Below are 22090 nucleotides of genomic sequence, written 5' to 3'. Positions count from 1 at the left end.
AATAAAAGGGAAAACCTACTCGATAATGAAGTCTGTTTTGAATTCCAAAAATATTGAACGGTCACTATACGGTGCGCAAAGCTGCAAAGGGGTTTATTTGTCGTGTGGGAAGCCTTCACTGGGGAAACAATTTTTCTTCGAGCTAAAGAAAATATCTCATGTTGTGAAGATTCGATGGAACTGTCGGGAAATAAGATCCAAAATGTGTAGAAACTGGAAAGAAAATACAAGCACTGTTCATGTCTGAGTTTCTGGTAGACGCCAGATGAACGCCTTCGTATGAAGGGAGCGGGATTATTCGGATAGTGTTGAAAACCATAAAGCATTACACGATCCGCGCACGAAATTTCACCCGCCTGTTCGATTTTTCACACCCTTGATTACTTGAAGACGACTTGTTCCACCAGTGGTGGTTTTCTGTAACTTCTTACCTCGTTCGCCACTGAGGACCCCAGCCTCATGTCAGAATCAAGAGATTGTAAACAGTTTATAATCTCTTGGTTAGGAAAGAATGTGTAAGAATTAATTAATTTTGCTCATTGTTACTGTTTCATTATGACTGTTTTTTAGGATACTTTCTTTTACTGAATTTTGCTGAGGTTTAAATCGAAAAAATCCAAAGACCCTCTTAATGAATTTCAGCACGCCCTTCATTGTTGGAAACTCATTTGAATTACAAATAACTCTTTGAATTAATATTCAAGTTTAGAAATCACTCTTACACGTGGAAAGAACTCTCGAAGCACAGGAAACGCTCAAGTTCTTTTTCAGCCATTCTTGGGCCATGGAACACGTCATTTCAACCCTGTCACCTTGAATATCATCTGTTCTGTCAGACGCGCCCGGCACTGGCTTCTTCGAAGTTGCTGAATCGAGCAGTTCAATTCGACACGGGATTGATTGATCGAAGCCATTTTGTTACGACATTTCTCAAGGTAAATAACGTAAATAAAAAACAGTAATCGTTTTTTCGTTGTTTTATTTGAAAATCAAGTCGTAAAGTTGAATGTAAAAGGAACAGTATGTTACTTTGTACGGTGTATTTGAAAGACAAATACGTATTCAGAAAGGCCGCCATGACAGTTGTTATTAAACCATGTGACTTTTAGGGCAGAGGCATAAAATCGATACTTTAGTCAGTGTTAGTTTGTAGATCACCCATTTACTTATTCAAATTTTTTTTTCATTTCTTTACCTAATTTTATACCATGTAGAGATTTTTACGCCTATACTACGTTAATATTGAATTTGTTTTAAACGCTTCTATGGAAAATGATTTTCTCACATTCGCCAGAGAATATACACGCTGATTGTCAGAAATTTTTGACGTAAAGAATGTTTTTTGAAAGGAAAAGTTTCTCTCTACTTTAGACTGGTAGCTTTCATGACCTCATTCATTATAGCATTTTTTGTTTTCTAGCAAACCGGCTGTTAATTCCTCGATTCAACAAATGTCGCCAATCCTAGATCTCCAAACAAGTTTTTCTTTCGCTCTCTAAATACTGATTCTTATTTATTTTCATCAGTACTTATCTAGAGATCGGTGTAAATGTATTCCCATCGTATTTTGTTGTTGTTATGACAGCACCAAGCATAAAATGAAAACATTTGGAGATCAAGACATACAAGAGAGGAAAGTGGAAAGGACACCATTAAATTAACAAGGTTGGTTTTTCAGCTTTGTTACGAATTCAACTCATATAGGCTAATACCTAAACTTTACTCTGTGAATGATTACAATTCAAAACCAATAAAAAAAACAATAAACATGCCAACAACCAACTTACAAAAAAAAAAAACTCGTCTATTTTATTCACAGTTGATTTATTCGATCTTTTGTTCGATTAAATTGACTGGCAGTAACTCGCAGCACTGATGAAGTAAGGACGCAATATTGTTGCTCTTCATTTGTTGCCGGTAAAATTTTATTAAGAGAAATCCTTGGGCATTGTTGCTGGTGTGACGACAATCCTTTTGTCTTCAATTTACTGTATCAACGGGTTTACCCATGTAGTTTCAAGTTTAAGTGCCTAAATCTAAGAGAGCTTTGTGATCTTTGCTTTTTGCTTTGAAATATTTTCCGAGACGTTTTAATAAATTTCGTGTTACCTGCGTTCAATTAAGGACGTGTGAATTTCTTTTCACGATGTAGTGGCTTAACTGTTTCATGGATTTATCTTCCTCGACAATGATTCTTTATCGTTCACAATAAGAAGTACTCGCCTATCTCGACAAAATTTTTTTTTCTGCAAATCGGTTTTCAGATTTCCGACAAAATTTAGATTCTGGTAATTTTTTACCAAATAAAAAAACTTAATCACTGATTTTAAATTATGAGGTCTGGCTCTTGAGGCTGGAACCAGATTACGTAAGCTCGTAACATCAGTAGTTCTAATTCTTTTCCTTAATATCTGTACCTGGTATGTTGAGCTCTTTGACGGTATCATTTTCAAAATTAGAGCTTCTTTACTTATAAAAAAAAAACGCTAGGAGCCTAATTGTCAAATGGTAAATGATAAATCCTCGTGGCTGAAACTAGACTGAAATAGTATGCTTCCAAACATAAATATTGTTTCTTATTTTTCTTTCAAAATGTATCAACTAATAGGCTCTTGAAGCTCTAACCAAATTCGATGAATTTAAGCCAAAGTTGTTAGCTCCTCAAAATACTTTGGGAGTTTACTATCAACTAGTAACGAACCCCTTTTTTAATTCAATGTAATAATTTGAAGCCTACTAGCTAAATAACTGACTTCTCAAGGCTGAAAACAAATTCTATAAGTATGCTCAAAAGATTAGTCTTTCTCCCTTCGCTTATTTTGCAGAAATTATTTTCAATGCTCAGATAACAACAATCTTCCTACGAACCTAGGCTCGTAAAAACCAAAGGCTATGCAGTGTCTTAATATGATGTCATACCTTAAATTTCACAGCTTGTAAAAATTTTGTATACTTCTACTGGTAATATTCTTGGGAGCTAAACGCGATAGCCTCGCTTTCACATATACTAATATATATGTAGGAAACCGCCGTCCAATCAGACCACGCACGCGGATCTGGAATAAGGGCTATCGATTCTACTTGTTTAGGTATTCAGTTTAAATCTTGAAAGAACTTAGTCTTTGGTTTTCAGTTTACTTTCCTGTGATATTTGTGAAACAGATTTTTTTTATCCCATTTTCTAAAGAAACTGATAGGTTTGAGTGATGAAGACAAACTTTTCAAAACTTTTCGGTTTGTTTACAGCATTTATTTGGCCTTATTCGCCTGAGTACATGTACTGGAAAAAATGGCTCACACATCTGATGCAAATACAGAACGCAAATACAAATGCAAGGAAACACACGAGTGACTAACCCTAACGCAAATCCAAATGCAAACGTAAGCGTTAACGAAAAGGAATTTAAAATTTGCGCTTGCATTTCTATTTGCGTTCCCTTCCCACGCACGTAAACCCCTGTGCGTTAATAAACTGTACCCTGTTCCTTTGATCAAATTTAGGGGTTTGATATCATATCTCATTAAGTAGCTGTTGTATGACCCAAAGATTAAAAAAAAAAACTATTAGTTTAAAGATCTTCGCAACGATAGAGTTTGTCAAAAGAATCGAGAACCTAATTTTATATGTAAGACTATTTCACTTTTCTCGCTTCACTTTTCATCAGCTGAAATCTTTACACGAACAAATTTCACTTGAATTGTTTACCAGAGAATGATTTTAAAAATACGTGTTGTTACGAGAATAGTTTGCAGCCTTTCATTAATCCTTTAACTCCCGTGAGTGACCAAGACAGAATTTCTCCCTACTATATCTATAGAGTATCATGCAGACAAGTGATGAGAATTAAGAAAAATATCAATTATGAGATTACTAATTGATCCGATACCAAATTCTCCAAACTAACATGATGAGAATCGTTTGGCAGACAGTAAGGAGAATTACCAATGAGATCTTGGGAGTTGAAGGGTTAATTGTCTTTCATTCTTAAAAGACACTCCTCGGGGATTCGATTTTTTATTTTTTGAAAATAATCACCATTCTTTTCACACCATGAGTTACATCCGTGCGTTTATTCAGTGCGAACAGAAACTCGCAAGAATAGTGGTCTGTTTGTTGTTGTTTTGTTTAATGGTTTTTTGTTTTTTTCACTTCCCTGGCTTTTTCTGGTTGAGAAATTTGAACAGGAGCAAAGTATTTTTAGTTCATAAGATCAGTAGAAGTTAAACTTGTGAAAGTATCAGTTGAATTTCGACATGCTCTCAGAGAAATTACAAGCGCTCACCGAGAGGAATTTTAAGTTCAGGCACGACCGATGAATAAAAAAAATTTCTGTTCAGATGTAAATAGTGCAAGTCATGGACACAAGTGGAGGAATTTAACCATGGTTTATTGCAACCAAAGAAACAACAACAACGACGACGACGACGACGACGACAAATACTTCATTTTATTCACCATTGATCGTGTGGTGAACTTGCCAAAGCGAGGTTTACAATCCATTTTGTATTTGTTGATTTGTTGCTATTTTCATTTTTTGCAGACTGACTCCTGAATATCTGCGATGCTGCAAGGAAGACTATGATTCCGTTGAGGGAAAGGTCTATTCCGAAAAACAAATGTGTTCTTGCAAGAATGCTGCGAGTCAGAGCTAAGACTCATTTGTCAGAATCAAGGACTAAAAGACAAACAAATGATATTTTGCGATTTTGTAGGACAGTTTAAAATTATGTTCAAGGTTGTTAAAAAAAAATTGCAATTTTCCCGTCAAGAAAGAAGTACAATTTTTTCATTATTGGTTCTGTAAGTAATATCTGTTCAAATGCGTCGAATTTTCCCGCCAAAAAACTTAGAAAAAATACGGTGCTCAAAATACGCATGCGCCGTTTTTTTTAAAAATAAAATTACTACTTTCCATCTGTTGTCTTCTTGTATTATCATCTCTAAAGTCCATCAATAAAATAGTCGACAGTTTCTTGCATAATCTTTTATTGTCTCTTGTTATCTATTCAATAAATCACACGTGTTTCACACTACAAATAATTTTATTTGTTTTAAAGTGTATAGTTCTAAGTAAATTATTTTATTAAGTTTCGAAAAAAAGTTTTCGTATATATACTAAGACTTTTGGCGGGAAAATTTGGAGGAATTTGCACAGAGTTCCCCCTGACAACTTTATCGGCAAAAAATCAAACAGTCCTTCCTTAAAATTTCTCGCTAAAAACTATTCAAACAGTATCTCAAGCGAAAGATTGTAAGCTAAACGCTAATGCGTGTATACCTTTCTAGCAAAATTAAGAAAGTTCTTCGATAATGTCTCTTTTTCGAGACAGTTTAAACTAGCTGGAAATGATGTGCGTGAATTTTCACGAAAAAGCATCATAGCAATGTACAATCAGTTCAATCAGAATTTATCGTTGGAATGGATTTTTTTCGGTGTTGTTCAAATCTGGAGAACAATCAATTGTTTTTTCGTTTTTGTTTTTGTGTTATGTCGAGCAATAATGCTTTTTGGAGATGAAAGATCTTTAAAGAAGCCAGCTTTCGAATGTAACACAGGATGAGAAAGACCCGGAAATTTTTATTTCTTCAAACACTGTCTTTTTTAGCAGAGTACAGAAAAAAAATTTAATGGCATACAAGAATGGATTTTCTTTCATTAGTTTCAGTTATAAGTGTAAAGCTGAAATTTTCTCAATAAAACAATGACTTTGTATTTGAACATAATTTTGTCCAAGCATAAAAAAGAAAATAATTTGAAAAATAAGGTTAGACATTTTTTTAGCTGCTCAAGCTAAGAAACCTCAAAATTAAATCAAAATACTTTCAATTGTATTCCTGTAGCAGTTTTGAAAATAGATATGTATCAATGGAGCACACAACTATAATTTGTTTTCAGCAGCAAGATTTCACAATTACGCTCCGAGTTTTCTATTCAATGAAGTAAAAAAGTTTTTATCTAGACTCCAACGGCAAATTGTTCAAATTAAATTCCGCCGAAAAAGCAGAGATCGTTCAATTAAACTCCGCATTTTAATCATTTATTGAATAAGATAAAAAAAATCAAATTGTGTCATTAAAACGATTAACTCATTAATTTTGAAGATTGAAACCATAAATTTTTTTGGAAATTTTTTTTTTACGAGTGCAGATTCTTGTGTTACATTGAATGACAGCAGAAAAGATCTTCCTTCTACTTAAAGAGTGAAATAAATACGTAACATCCTAAAACCTAATGCCTGACTCAAGGACTTTCTGAGAAATTTCTTAGAGTATCTTATGGGGATAACCGTTAGTCGTAAAACGGCCAAAAAATTTAGCCGTTAGGCGTAAAAATTGACAAATTTTAACCGTTAGTCGTAAAAAAAGTTTACCGTAAAAAATATGTCTAGTGGAAACAATGGAAAAGTGTTAACCGTTAGCCGTAAATTAACCAAAATTTTAACCGTTAGCCGTAAAAGCCATCACCCCATTGACACCCTCTTCTTACGTCAGGTATAAGCCCGACGTAAGAATTCTAATCTCATTAGATGTTCAAATTGCGAAAACTGCGTTACATAAGCCAGTAAAAAAGGCAACCATTCAAATAATTTAATTCAGAAAAATCAAGTTCAAACAGAAGAGGTCAGTGTTATTCATTCGCGTCTATAAAATTTCGAGTGAACTTGTATCATAGATTCGCAGTTTTCGTTGATTTGACATGTTTCTTCAACATTTCCTATCTTTATGAAATCATAGTACCAAGATTTCTTCATTCGACGGAATGAATTTGTGAAATACCTTGAGGAAAAGAAATGGGCAGGCCTGGCTTAAAGTGAGCCGCACCCAAGGGTTGTGTGTTTTCCTTTGTTGGGTCAAACTGAGATTTAGAGGAGAGGACGTGTTTTCTTCGACAGTTCCTATCTTTATGAAATCATAGTACCATAGATTTCTTTATTCGACCGTATGAATTCGTGAAATACTTTAAGGAAACATGATACCGAATAAATTATTTGAAGATAAAGGTTTCATTCCGCGCGCTGTCGTTCGACCTATGTTTATAGGGGGTCGTCAAAGCTCATAGCCTGTTTTCTTGTTACGCTTGTGCGTTACGGTCGATTTCTTTTAAATTTGGTGCTGCGAAAGCTAACAAAATCTTAACCGTTTAAATTTGAGTTTATATATAAGAATTTAGCCTACACAAATTATTTCCATCCCGCGACTTGTCATAAACATCATACGCTATGCATTTGAGTTATTGTTCGTGCAATGTTTCCACGATTAAAAAAAAAAACCATCTTCATTTCCATCTTTTAAATTTTCCTTGAGAGTTGTTGTCAGATACTTCTTCCGTTCTTTATCGACCGATTTGCCTGCTGTTTAAATCTCTTTCTATTAATTCTTATGCTTTTTGGTACGATGTGTAGAAAACATGTTAGCGTCGATGCAGATCGCCTTCAGAGATAAAAATCGATATTTCTTCGCCAGCAGCTGGCTTATGTAACGACACTCTATCTATCTAACTGGGATTTTTGATGCTTCGCAATCAGGCATTAGAGTTTTACAAGTTGACAAGAGAACACTGGTTTAAAAAAAAAAAACAAGAAAACTTTAAACTGATCTGATCTTAACATAGCACTCAATAATTTGAACGAGTATGAAGTTTGGTCAAAACGTTTAAGCCAATGTTCTCTTGCAAACTGAAACTGTCTTCAGTTGATGTGACAAGAAGATAAATGCAGTTTTTAAGGTGGCAAAGAGTTACTTTCGGTTTTAATATTTTTGCTAAAAATGCCCCTTTTTGAGCAGAGTTCTTTCATTAACCCTATTCATTTCGAGAATGGAATAAAAATTAGATCAACCGGGTTTTCAGTTGGTCAATTTATCTTGACGTTTCTCGTTGCCTTTTTGTATCATAAAGAAAGAAGTACCGTGATACAATTTCTCCTTTCAATTACGTAATATTGAGTAGTTCCCAGTCAAAGGAGTGCTTGGTACTGAATGGTTAAAAGGTGCAAATGTTTCAATTACTAATACGAAGAAATGAATTTTAGAATTACTTGAGGTCTTTGGTCTGCAGTGCCACCTTAAAAAATCACCTTTTTACACATCAACTAAGATAAAACTGTGATACTTGCTGTTGAGAAAACAAAAATTGAGTGATCAGCGCTCAACGGTCAACAATTTTGGTGTCATTTTTCTCTAGTCAGGTTATTGCTGTTGTCCAAGTTTATTTTTTGTCAAAGTGAGTTTAGTTAAATTTTCCGAGAAAAATTGCAATAAATCATCTCTTGTAGTGAAATTTAACGAACAAATCATAAGATCACTCAAGGTTTGCTAAACAGTTCGTACGATTACAAATTAATCCAAAAATGGTGGCTACATTTAAATCATCATTTACCAAGCGTCTCATATCCATTCTCGAGCACTCAAAATGGACAAAATAAGATAGAACACAGCCACCCTTTTTGGTAATGTTACTCAATAATTTCAGAGTTGTTATCTTTGCAGTATCCTCTCCATATTTAATGATTCAGAAGTCTTCACTTGGCCAGATTCCTCCTTCTTATATCCTTTTGACGACATTCCTCCCCCTGAAATATAAATTATCATTCTGATTAGGGACTGCGTACTGTTTGAAATTCATAAAGAATATATATTACACTGTTAACGACAACTTAAGAATCTCCAAAGCTTTTAAATGGATTAAGCTCCGTTTCTATGGAGGACAAAATTCTTTATGGAAAGAAATATTAATCCATGTCTTCAAGATACACGAGGTGTGTTAAGCTACAGATGATATCCCTAAGGAATTTAACATTCGACCTAAAGGAAAAATTTAATTCCAAGCTCATAATGATAAGTTCTACCAAGGTGTCAAGCAAATATTTCACGTTGAAGAGACTCTAATACTGAACTACTAAAACATGTTCGCTCCTTAATGAAGATAGTTCAATTCCATGAGTATTCTGGAAGGGTTTACGGCAACAACTTTCAAAAGAGAGCTCACCTTTAATTCAAATAAACCAAGAATACTTTCTGTTGCTCTTTGTTACGGGGAAAACGTGTTCTTTCCCTTCTAGAGTACAGTTGTATCTAAAGCATTATGGACGATACGTCCTCACTCTCCGGCGGACAGCATGGTTTTCTGAAAATTCTTGAGTTTCTGATGAATATGGATGAACAACGTCAACCAACAAGCGCCTGATACGTCACAGATTTGTCAAAGAATTTTGTTTTCACGTGCAGTTGGGTAATCAAGAATAAGAAGGAAAGAAAAGCATTGTGCGCAACGAATTTGCACCTGAAAAGAGGAATTAATTAACAACAATTGAAATGTGCTACGAAACTAACAAAACTGATTTAACAAATACACCGGTGTACACGGTGTGATAACTGCTGGAACTTAAATAAAATGTCATAAATTTATACTAGAAATTCAAAAAATAAAGCCTCACTTTGAAATTACAAAAACCTAAATGAAGAAGAAACCTACGAAGGAATCGTAAAATACAAAGCAAGTCGTAAGGAATATGACTCACTGATGCACCGCTCTTTTTCGCGTGTTCCGATTTGTTCCCTGGCAAACAGCGAAGATCAATAACCCTCACCCCCAGGAGTGATTGGCATCCAATTTCTCCCCACCGAATCAACCCCGAATCAAAATGACGCTGTAGCGAACGCACCGGTAAATTTCCAGATAGTTACTCGTACCTGTACAATTTATTCGAAAGCAGTGCGTTCGCAACAGTTTTTGACGGTTTGGATAAAGGGAGTAAACGAAATGTCACAAAGAAACGATAAAAGGACGACAAATTGAATAACATTCTGTTCTTTTTCGCACGAAAATTTAATTATATATGTACGGGGGCGGGGACTGAAGCCTAATCGGCAGGTAAACCGCTGGCCCTGAATTTGTCGCAACAGACGCTCTTAATTGTTAGACAAATTATCTTTGTGAGCACCATAGGAAATGTATTGAGAACAGTAAGGAGAACTTGCATACTGATGTTTGAGTGTGAAAGGTTAAACTTCAATTTCTTTACTTTTTTTCATTGTTTATAATGGTCTGCTACGATATGCCTATAATTCAGCAATGCTTATTCCGTAGGGTAATCTGATCCCACACCCTCTCGACTCACAGATAATCTTTTCAAATTTCCATCACACCCGAAGAGTTTATCTCTGTAGTTAAAATTCTTATCCTCACCACCACCCCCCTGATCGCTAGCATTCACTGCCACCACCCCCCTTTCCCTTCGTGGAACCAGTCAATAAACCTGGACATAATAAAAACACCATTTATATTTAGAAACAGTTTAATGATAAAAAAATAACTTTATTTACAGTAAAACCATAAAAACCTGCACACGTTTTAACTTAAGGGTACTGTACAGTTTGCCGTACATTCTACTTTTCTTTTCACAATTTCTTTTCAAAAGAGGTTCACAACACAGTGGCAACGAGTGTGTTTTAAATAGAGAGGCGGTAACTAGTGCGTTTTATGGCTCAAAGTAACGAAAATAAAACCTTAAAATGTACATAGGAGCAGTTAAATAGCTGGGGTTCTACGAATGTCTCACTCTTCAAGCCTCAATACCCGCCCACGAGTAAACACCTTTGTGCGATGCGAACTTTGGTGTTTTTTAACAGGTTTGAATGTGTTTAAAAGAACAAGGCCCCATTGTTCGAAGGGCAGGAATCACTAACAAAACGTACCGCACTACACAACGGATAGAATTATATCCAGTGAATGGCGTTATCAACCCTTCAAACAACCGGGGCCAGAGGTGTTACTCCATTAGTATTGAATGAATGAATGTCCCTCGAAAATAAGAGACAAATGAAGTAGGATGGAAGGCGATATTTGGTATTTTGGGATAAGAACCTTCGATTCCAGTTTAATCTTAAATAAACATCTGCAAAAAACCTAGTGGCAACTAAAATTGAAAAGAATCGTTGAAAAGACTCGTGACCTAAAGCATTTCAGCTATGGATGGACTTCAAAACCAGAAAATGTTCTTCAACAACTTATTTGAAAACTTTTCAATTCATAATTTCACGAAATTCACACCGCATTGGAAAACGGTGACGTCATTCGTCCAGTTGACAGAGAAGAGCCACGCCACGGGTAATCCAATAGTCCGCTGGCTGAATAGACTGCAGATTTACGGACGTGACAAAGTTAGTAGGGTGACCAGTGGACGTGAGGGAGCTGGCACGAAGAGATGTTCTGTACAACGGACATTCGTACGTGTTAAGCTCTTCCTCTGTATCCTCTTTACCTTTTCCATCAGGTGTTGTTGATGGGTTTTGCTGAAAGTGTAAAAGATGAAAAATCATTATGCTATAGTTTTGGTATAACTTGAACGCGCAAACACTCGAGTTCCTTCTTTAAGGGTAACGCTTCTGCAGTAAGATGCTCACAGTGAAATGCTTGCTTACCTGTACAGGAATGACGAGCAGTTCGGGAAGAGGGTAAAACCGCTGGCCAGGGAGGGATTCTTGCAAGCATCCTCGCTTGAAATCCCATGATGCTCCATCCAGATAAAGTCCAAAAACAAGAGAGCCTTCGTCCGTAGGAACACCCTAAGAAAAAAGTGGTTCTATTGGTTTAGAGAGACATTATTAATTAAAAAAAAAAGTTATGTAAAGACTTCTAAAGATATAGTCTGCTATGGTTATGTTGTAGTGCTACACTAAGATTTGAAAGATATTTTTCTGATCTCAATATATGTGAAATTCTCAGGTAGGTCGACCAGAATTTTTCGTATTCGAGTTTGTTGAAAAAAAAACCCTTTTACGTGACTATTCTACTCAAGGTTACTGATTATTACTTTGATATAGTATTGCAAATTTCTCTGAACAAGGAAATTTAAGTCTGTGGCGGATACCCTGTAGTATTCTACCATTAGAACGAACGGCTTTTCAGCAGCAATTTCACGAAATGCCGTTCATTAATCAACAAAAGTTCCATATGCTCCCGTTTATTGCACCGGGCGAGGCACCTCCAGATTTTGAGTCTAAACAAGTATAAAAAAAGTAACCTCACGAATACTCTGTGCATGTCGCTCCCCTGATATATCTCACCTGAAAAGCGACTCTCTTGAAATCGACGTCGCTTTCACTATGAACTAGTTCATCATTCGTCCATTTGTCATTCAGCACTTGGTAGCAGAAGCTTAACGAGTCAACTGGGAGGTTACGCTGTCGGGCATGTGTCTGTAATACAGCTGTGAGAAAACCTGAGAAATAGAGAAAGACAGTTAATTCACCAAAAACTCAAAAGATGAAAATGTTAGGGATGCAAAGAAGAGAGAGGAAGAGAAAGAGAAGGAGAAAGAAGCGATAGCTGAGAGGGGTGACGGTAATTTTGTAATTATGAGAGCAGGGGCGTGAGCAAGATTTTTCAATGGGGGGAGGGTCACACTATGTCAAAACGTAGGGTAATCACCAAATAGTCATGTCGACCTCCACGCAATGTTTTACTTAATGTGACAAAAAAAAGCTTACAAAAGGAGGGGGGAGGGTCGCGGGCACCCCAGGACCACCCCCCCCCCTTCGGCTTCGCCCTTGGAGAGAGAAAAAAGTGCGGAGAAATGAGGATGAAGATGAATAGCCGGGGGAGAGACGAAAAAATTGAGGAAGAAAGAAGAAGTGGGTGAGAAGGGAAGGGCGAGGAGGAACATGACGGACAAGAAGCAATGACGGAGAAGAATGATGTTAACTAAGAGAAGAGATATCTTACAGCTAAAATGAAGCGATATATATTTTTCCTAAGAAAAAGAAACGAAACTGTCTACTATCATGCTGATAAATATTACTTTATCTTTATCTCTATTTCGTTCACTAACATCGGTAACCAGACAAATTATAATTTACCTTGCGGGAAAAAGAAAGCTGGTAACCAAAAAGCGTTCGGATGATCACGTGGTGGGAGCGTGGACATCGATGATTGGCTGGTGGTTGGTAACCAAAAAGCGTTCGGATGATCACGTGGCGGGAGCGTGGACATCGATGATTGGCTGGTGGTTGGTGTCGGCGTAACGCCAGTCTCGCGAGACACTCGGGACTTTGATCTTTTATCATTCCTGACCAAGTCTAACCAAGAGCTAAAAAAATCCACCCTTTTGGCAAGATTGTCAACCCATGCTCCCAGTGGCTTGCAGGATTCATATGCCGCTTGCTATAATGAATAAAACTAGTGTTAACATGCACTTAGACCTTTAAGTTTGGACGTCATAGGCGTAAAGTGTCTCCAACAGGCCTAGGAATCAGTGCCTACTAAATAAAAACTGACCACTAATTTATTGTCAAATGTTATCATTCTTGGATTTGGCTACCTAAACTGAACAAAAATATGCAACATACCGTAAAATGAAAAAAGTTTAACATGGAACTCAAGTCAGTAATGGTCTACAAGTACTTCACAATACTTAACCATTTAACTCCCAAAATATGATTGCTTTAAATTCTCTCCTCTAGCTTCTCTAAGTTCCCTTGTAAATTAGTTACGAGAATTTGGTTTTCGATCAAGATAACAACTTCTACCTGATAAGTTTGAGTATTCTCATTACCTGTCTGCTGGATAATGTATGGATATTAGAGGGAGAAGTTACATGTTGATCAGTTCTGGGAGTTAAAGAGTTGAGACACTCCATGAATGATACATACCACCCAAGCCTTTGGAACACGGTTGCTAAGCAACGCATCATACGCCTCCTCTAATTGTTCAGACATGAGCACTTCCCCTTTAACGGCCAGTCGCAACGATGAAAGTGATGTGTAAATGATCCCCAACAATCGGTCAAACCGATTTATTTCCTGTCTCAAAACTGTGACAAATGCGGACTGATCTGCGTGCTCGGCCAAAGGATCCTGGGATAGCTTCTTCTCAGCCACCTGTCTCAGGCGGTCTGGAGTAATAGATCCGCGCTTTGGGTTCATTAGATCAGCGGTAAAGTCATTGGAGTTGAAGTCCACTCGTGGAGGGAGGTACTTTAATGTGTCATTCACAAGATCCAGGACTGTGTCGTCATTGGTTTTGTTAGATCTGTGGTAAAAATTAGGAATAAAAAATAATGGAAATAAAAGTTAGATTGACAGCACAGAGAGGCAAACACCGGCCGTAAAATGAACAAGGAACTAATTTCGGTATGATGAATTTCAAACTCAGTAATTTGAGTTACAGCCTACAGAAAGCAGTAACTTAAATTTTCCAAAGCGCTCTAACCAGCGCGTCATCCTTGACAGGTGCTGCTGCAAAACAAAAAAACAGCATAGGGAAGCCCCCTATGATCAAAATACATCCCCTTACATCAAATAGACCACAACACTTTCGACTAGTCACTAGATTCTCGTTCTCAATGTCAACAACTTTCTTCGTTCTGAGAGTTTTTCCTTTTTCTATTCTTTTTTTTAATACAAATAAGAAATGATTGTTCTGAGGGTTTTCCCGACAGCCCACAAAATCCGTAAAATCCGTAAAACCCTATAAATACCGAAGGAACAAGACAAGTCCAGTTCGACTCAAAAATCCCAAAACCACTTCATTTTGTACACGCGACCAAACATATTACGTCATTAAAATTTAAACCATTTGAATAACCAATGAGTGTGCGCCTGAAATTGAAAAATAAAAATGATAACAAAGTCCGTAATTGCGCCCGCGCCTGGGCGTAAGCGCCACCAGATTTCTTTTTAAGTTCATTTAGGTTGCTAAAGGTTGCTACAAAGATGTTTCAGTCATACCCTATGGACGTGGTGAGGCGAGGCTGAGCTGCTAAAAGGTCAGCTATGAGCGCTCTTCCTCGACCAGCAAGGAAAGCCGTGTCTGCATTCTGATTCATTCCGAAGAGTTCAGGCGCATCAGCAGCAGGTAGACCTTCAATGTACTCACAGCACACTGACAAAGAGATTTCAGGGGGAGGTGGACGGTACACCTAAAATGAATCGGAAACGATATCATTCTCAAGTGGTTGAGCTGTAGTTCAACCAGCACCCCTCCCCTCCTCAGTTCTCATCACTTTTCAAAAGGAAGGATCGGTAAGTAACAAACGCGGTCCTTTTTTATGATTTTAATAGAAAGCCTGTCCCTTCATGACGTGATATTCAACTCCCTAAAGTTCTATATAGAATATCAAGCCCTTTAACTCATTCTCATCCAACACCATTTATAAAACGTCCTTAACATATCAGGAAATAGGAGGAAATTACGGCCTTAAAAAAAATTAGGCTAATAAATTTCTCATAAAAAAAAAGCGTGTGAATGCAGAATTGTTTCCAGTTTTGGGTGGGGGGGGGGGGGACAGCGGCAAATTGAAATGAGATCGGCTACGCAGGCTGTAAAAACTAAGTCATAAAAATAATGAAAAGTGGAAACAAATATGAGGTATTCCTTTTCAAACAAAATGTTCATCATTCTCCAGGCCTACATTGTCCAGGCCTCTGATATGTTTCCACGAGTAGGGAGACGTGGTAAATTTTCATCGCGAACTCCTAATATAGACGTTATCTAAAAGACTTAAATTATCTAGTAAACCACGCTTACATAGTCGACAGTGTAACCATAGCTCTCTTGTAAGGCCAAAGGAGTGTAAAACTTTCCCAGGATACTCTGCAAGCATCGCTGGTCCCAGTTGTCTGTGACTCGGCCCCCATACACAATCTCCCCCGTCAGATATCTGATGGCTTTCCACGGCACGTCGTGATGCTCGGTTAGTAACATGTGTAGCATCAAAATCGACACCTATTGTAGCGTAAAAAAGAGTAACTGCTTTAGCCCTGTTTTAAGTGCAAAAAATAATCTTAAGAAAATCGGAAAATTCCGGCGCAGGGGAGAAAAAAAAAAGACAAATTGCAGTGGTCCGTACTAAACTTCAGAACGAGGGCTTGCGAAAGTTTAAGTTCAAACAAGTTTTTTTCGCTTATTCGAACTGTTTAAGGAACAAGAAATACTTGTTGCGCTTGACTAGACAATAATTCTAACATTAAATCAATATGAATCAACATATAACTTTAGTCAAGAGATAATACCTCAAGGTCCGAGGCGGTGAATTCATACGGAATATTCCACCCCAAGGCTCCAAACTTCTTCCTCTCGTGCACGACGGCATTAAAGAAACACAAACCAAACACAAGTCTCTTCCAACTAGGCCCAGGCCCTGTGTCCTCCCACACAGACTCGGTCACCACCCCACCCACTCCCCCTAAAGATCGAAGCAAGTTGGCTTTGATTCCTGGGGGAGGTTCCACCGTCATCTGCAAGAACAAGTGAATGACATGTTTCGTGCATGCTCAATAAAAGAAGGGAAGATTGGCCTAAGAGACCTAATTCCCACGTGGACATTGCCTTATGGTCACCCCGACAAGTTAATTCAGATCACTTCCCTTTTCGGAGATCCTAGGAGGATTTAGAGCGAGCCAATCCCGTATCCGTTTTCCGAGATCCCACGAGGATTCAGTACTAACTAACACAACGTCGCAAATTATTCTCACGGGTCATCTCATGCCGTGTCTAGCCACTCTTAACGACAAGAAAAAACTAGCAAGCTAGCAACATGTAACATCACTTATCATTATCGCTTTACGTTTGTGTCTAACAAATTTTTAGAGGGATTGTCCTACGGGAACAGCGAGTCAGAACAAAGCCATTAACCAAGGCGGAAAACGCGGGGCGAAATTTAAGAGCCTTACCATATTCGTCCGCGCTATACCTTCCCAAAAATATAGAATGGCACCATAAAGTCTCATATATGTCTGTGACTGCTTATAGCAACATGCTGGAAATGCTAGAAATGCTGATGAGTACCTTGAGTCCAGCTTGTAGGATGGACACTGGAAACGAGGGGTCTGGTTTAGAGCTCAGCCACATCCGGAAATTCGGATGCACATTTGTTTCAGGATGTGATATCCTAAGGATAAGGATAGTGTAAGTTTTAATCAACAGTAAAACAAAACTCTCGAACGTGATTGGCTACCAATAGCCCGATTTGAGCATCAACGGGATAGTGTAAGCGTCATGTTCGTCACTAAATAGTTAACGTGCCGGGCTTGTGTGGGTTAGATAATGCGCGGGGCTTGTGTACTAGGACTGTACACGTGGGACAGTTAACGCGCGGGGCTTGTGTACTAGGACTGTACACGTAGGACAGTTAAGGCGCGAGGCATGTGTACTGGGACTGTACAGGTGGAACAGATAACGCGCGGGTCTGTATAATTGGACAGTACGCGTTGGACATTTAACGGGGACTATGTGATAAGACAGTAAGCGTTGTTGGACAGCAAGCGTTATTTGCGCGCCAGTTTAAATTACCAGGGTTCGTTTCATTTCGGCAAAAAGTCAACAGTAACAGAGCACATTGGACCCCAATCCTATTGCCATAACTAAATTCCCTTTAGACGGTTTGATTTTTTAAAAAAATCATGGATTAGAATTCAACTCTCCTGAGCTCACTTAACACGCACTGAATAATACTTTCAAGGTGTCATCAGGGAAACCAAGTTTGCAAAAGTGGTAGAAGTTTTAAAAGATCACAAGAAAAGGTTTGGTAATTTTTAAAAAAACAGTGAGGTCACGAGGAGGCAGTGTAACTCTCTTTACTCCTCTCGTTACCAGACCCCCCTCACTCACCTTCCCATGATCACTTTAAGTCGCACGACTAACAAACTGACGCAATAACAACCTACACTCTGCCCTACCCTCGCCAACATATAGCAAAATGACACGATTTAATTTCTTCTTCCCTCTCCTCACTTCCCTCACCTTCTCACAATCATCTGAAGTCGCGGCATAAATGAGGCTGCATGGTGGCAATTCTGTAAGAAAACCCACTTTCCTTTCTGCTGGTAGGCTTTCGTGATTGCCTCTTCAGCTCTGGGGCCCTGACCCCTTCCTAATGAGATTATGTCTAGATGTAATGAAGTCCCTCGAGTCTCCCGCGCAAACCGCATGAGCTGCGATGTTGGATCTGAACCTTTGAAAAAAAGATAATAACAAGACGGTTTGATAAGTAGTCACAAGAACGGGGCAATATAGAGAACTGTGTCTCTGTTTTAAGACAACAAAGTATCAGAAATTTAGGAAAAAGATCGCATATTGCCTCACGATAACAACTTTCAATGATAGACGGAAAAGAACAATTCTGGTGTCGATAAAAAAATTCGAAACTCCATGCTCATATCGGTTTTCCGATGTAATCATTATAATAATCTCGATGCTCGATGGCAGAATATCTCTAAACGTGCCATACACCATGAACAAAGGATGCATAAATTCTGTTTTTTTTTATGAGCGGGAAGGGGGGGGAGGGGAGGGGGGAGAGAAGAGAGAAGAGAGAAGAGAGAAGAGAGAAGAGAGAAGAGAGAAGAGAGAAGAGAGAAGAGAGAAGAGAGAAGAGAGAAGAGAGAAGAGAGAAGAGAGAAGAGAGAAGAGAGAAGAGAGAAGAGAGAAGAGAGAGAGAGACACCTGCGATGGAAAAGCATCCCATCAAGGATTAGTAGCAGTACTCTTGGTCGCTTCATGCCGCGAGAGCCGGGATGGGTTCTGGGTGGATAGGCCACCTGCCTCGAGAACAGACTAACTCACGTCATAACGTAAATAGGATTTAGCACTGAGCATTACACTCGGGGGCTCTTCTTTTCCACCATTCCAGGTTAAATTGGAACTTAGAATGTTGGTTTTTGTGGAGGAAGAAAAAAACCGGAGGACCCGGAGTAGAACTCTCGGAGCAAGGACGAGAATCAACAACAAACTCAACCCACATGCGACACTAGTTTCCGGGAATCGAACCCGAGCGACAGCGGTGGGAGGCGAGCGCTCTCACCACTGCGCCATCCATGCTCCTCTGCCCTCATGCTGTGGTACTTTTTCAACAGCGCAGCGGCACTAACCTGGAGACAAGATAAAGATGAGTGGTTTCCTACTACTGGACTCTTCAAACACTTCCTGTAGATCAAACCCAAAGCTCGTGACAAACTTAGGCCCCATCTGTTGTTCCACAAATAGTCTGACTGAATCGACAAGACACTCGGGCCGCAGTACCTTGACGATGATAAGGCGCTGAAACCTGGAGAGACTGGATACGTTCCAGCCGAGCTGAGGAGAGTGGCGATCCGTATCTGTAAAACAAGTTAAACCAAATTTTCAGCCCAACGTGGGAGACCCCGCTCAGCAGTTAGAAAAAGTGTCTGCCTATAAATGGTGATAATCTATAGAAGGTTAACCCCTTAACCCCAAAGAGTGACCGGTATCTCTTTATTTCTCTTTATAGTGTTACTCCGCTGTATACGTGGGCTTAAAAAAACTGCGTAACAAAGAAAACCATCTCAAAAGGACGTGAAAATTTAGTCACAACTCCATACTATCTGTAATTCGCAACACAAAATTGCGTGACACCGACACTGAAAATATACATATGTGACGTAACTCCACATACCTTCTGTTAAGGTAGCCTTCGTATTCTCGAGCTTTTGCTCATTTTCAATGAACTTGAATGGATTCTCGCTGGCGGCGAACTTGCTCCAGAAGGCACCATTCACTGCAATATTACTACAGAGGCCAGCAAAGGCCGGAATGGAGGCTGACAGCTGAAGACATTCCTTCCAGGTAGACTCAGTTATCCACTTGGCTGGAGATTTATTCATTTTCGACATGTATTGACCCAGGCTTCCCGCGACTGTCGTCTGACTTCCTGTGAAAATCATGAAATTTTCAATACATTTACTTCAGAAAAGTCCGATTATTATGTTTAAAAAATAACGCCATTAAAGGTTGGGACACTTCTTCGACAGACACTCGGTCAGGTCGTGACAAGGATGGATATGACGTTAATTTTTTTTTCAGGCACCAGCAAAATTTCATCACCCAGAAAATTCAGTTTCGAGGAGCATGACCCTACATTGAAAAATAACAAATAGAATGATCACGTTTACTAGCGGACTCCCTTGCTGAGCTCCATCAGCGCAAGCGGTAACGCAGAAAAAGAGCGTTATCGCAGGTTACAAGGTTTCTTATTCATAAAAACCTAAACTTGAATCTCTTCTACGCAGACTGTCAGAGGATCAAGACCCTAACAGATAATTTCCATTGTAATACGTTGGCCATTATTCTTTCCGAGTTTTGAAATCACTGTTCGTCTTCCACTTCCAAGTCGATATCGATATCGATTTTGAAAGAGAAGTTAAGTCTCCCATTCCCAAGAGAGATCCAAAATAAAATTCTCCTGACAATATGAATGCTAAGTTCTCAGAGCTAACATTACAAGTTATGTATGGCAAACAGTTAGGAGTATTTAGATCGTGAGGATTAGTGGGTTAAAACAGGTACTCACCCTTCCAAGAGATATTCAACTCCTCTTCACTCTCGAGTCTGTCTGTTATGGCAGCGACCGCTGATCCACGCAAAAACCAATTCCACTCTTCCTCGTCGATGGTTTTGTCCCGTGATGTAGCCATACTATGACGCATGATTCCCGCGCATAACATAAAAGAAAACGTGAGTTTGTGACACGCAAATAGTGCGTACGAAACCACCCGATAGACACTCTCTGTTAGAAGCTCTACCAAGGCTTGGAGATATTGCGGCAACGAAGTTTCATCTTTCGGCCTGTGGACAGTTATTCGACGTTTAAACCCGGGTCGACTCGCACTTGATACAGCAAGTTTATCCTTTCGTATGGGTCGAAGCGTACCTGCGCTACCAGGCCTTATGGGTGGTGACTCACTTCTCGCAGTCTGTGCTGGCTCCTGAGCGGACTCAATGCAGCCGTCAAAGAGATCTGTAAACCAGGGCAGAGAAAACTGGTACATAACATCCACGTAAGCTAAATCTGTGAGAACAAAATACAACACCGCACCCCGCGTGGCCACTGGAAGGTATTTCTCTCGGCTGAGGTTTATCTTTTCCTTGGTCTCTTCTGATTGGACGACACGCGTGTGAATGACATTCGCCACTTTCTTGCTGTCATCCAGAGTGGAGATAAGATCTTCGTCGTCCAGGATGTTACCACGTGACTGGTGAAGCAGAGACAGTGATCGATCTTCCAATTCTCTTAACTTGTAGCGATCCGTTACCAAGCCATGAAGTAACTCTTTGCTACTCTCCTCTAGCTTTGGTCTTTCCCTTTGGACCACGCGTGACAGCAACTGGTCCTGCAATCCATCTAGCGTGACAGTGAAGTTTATCACCGTGACTTTAATGCACACTTCCGGTAGAAAGTGCGGGTTTGCCAGGGGTGTAGTCATGTATAACCGGAAGTTGCTGTTGTATTCGATCTCGGAGTCACCGATTATCATCATTTCCTGATTACCTCGTGTAATAGTATTTTTGCTCAGGATTGGGTTAAGCGACGGGTCCAAGTGTTCACCCAAATCCTGCAAAATCGAAAAAAGTGTCTGTAACGGAAACACCGACCGCATGCCTGTTGCTTTTGATTCAAAACCTTCTCATAAAAGGGTAATTTAGTATTATCAACTGGGTTGATAACGTAAATTGGCCACCGTAAAGAGTTACAAGGCTGACGTATTAGCATTAACAACTCAGTTGATAACACCAAATTACCCTGTTATATCTCCCACCGACGCAGCACCACAATTTCTTTGAAACCTTCCCCCCTTCCCATTAAAGTCGATAATCCAAACAACTTGCAAATACCATTTCCTAAAGACAGTTTTAAGACTGTTTCCTCTTTGTTTCTAGGAATGAGGTGGCCTTACGTCGGTATACTGTCTATTGAAGATGTAAATACTCAAAAATGTTTCAAATCCGATTGAGGAAAACAGAAAAAATAACAAAATTAGCTGGTGTTATGTTACCGCCAACAACCAATGTTGCGACCTGGTCAGAGCTAACCTGGGGCGAGTTAACGTTGTCAACGTCAGAAAGCTAGCGATCATTTATTCAACTGGCCATGTTTGAATTGGAGTCAGAGTCAACGGTGGGGGAAGGGGCCGGGAAAGGCGAAAAGCGCGTATTATTTATTGCTCCATCCCTCCCCTCTCCTTCTTTTCGACCGTCCCTCACCCCCTTGGTACTAATTTCTTTCTCTTCCTAGCCCTCCGCTATTGTAAAAATCAAAGATGGCAGCTATGATTTTGACCAAGACAATACCGAGC

General features: G+C 39.1%; 1 protein-coding gene across 1 annotated transcript in view; it reads right to left on the bottom strand.

Moving 5' to 3' along the window:
• Positions 1-10295: 10295 nt before the first annotated feature.
• Positions 10296-22090, bottom strand: part of LOC131776429 (dynein axonemal heavy chain 6) — a 48844-nt gene continuing 37049 nt past the window's right edge. Inside the window, exons 50-62 of the mRNA XM_059092599.2 lie at positions 20308-21349; positions 19414-19668; positions 18869-19096; positions 17742-17952; positions 16788-16890; positions 16013-16237; positions 15528-15725; positions 14729-14919; positions 13652-14030; positions 12860-13163; positions 12068-12222; positions 11423-11566; positions 10296-11293 (exon numbers count right to left, since the gene is read on the bottom strand). Of these exons, the coding sequence (XP_058948582.2) occupies positions 11072-11293; positions 11423-11566; positions 12068-12222; positions 12860-13163; positions 13652-14030; positions 14729-14919; positions 15528-15725; positions 16013-16237; positions 16788-16890; positions 17742-17952; positions 18869-19096; positions 19414-19668; positions 20308-21349 (3657 nt within the window). The 3' untranslated portion in view covers positions 10296-11071. The remainder of the gene's footprint in view (positions 11294-11422; positions 11567-12067; positions 12223-12859; positions 13164-13651; positions 14031-14728; positions 14920-15527; positions 15726-16012; positions 16238-16787; positions 16891-17741; positions 17953-18868; positions 19097-19413; positions 19669-20307; positions 21350-22090) is intronic.

The sequence above is a fragment of the Pocillopora verrucosa genome, chromosome 13 (genome assembly GCF_036669915.1).
Source record: "Pocillopora verrucosa isolate sample1 chromosome 13, ASM3666991v2, whole genome shotgun sequence".
Taxonomy (NCBI): Eukaryota; Metazoa; Cnidaria; class Anthozoa; order Scleractinia; family Pocilloporidae; genus Pocillopora; species Pocillopora verrucosa.
The sequence above is the reverse complement of the archived record's forward strand: the minus strand, read 5'-3'. Positions and strand labels throughout refer to the sequence as shown.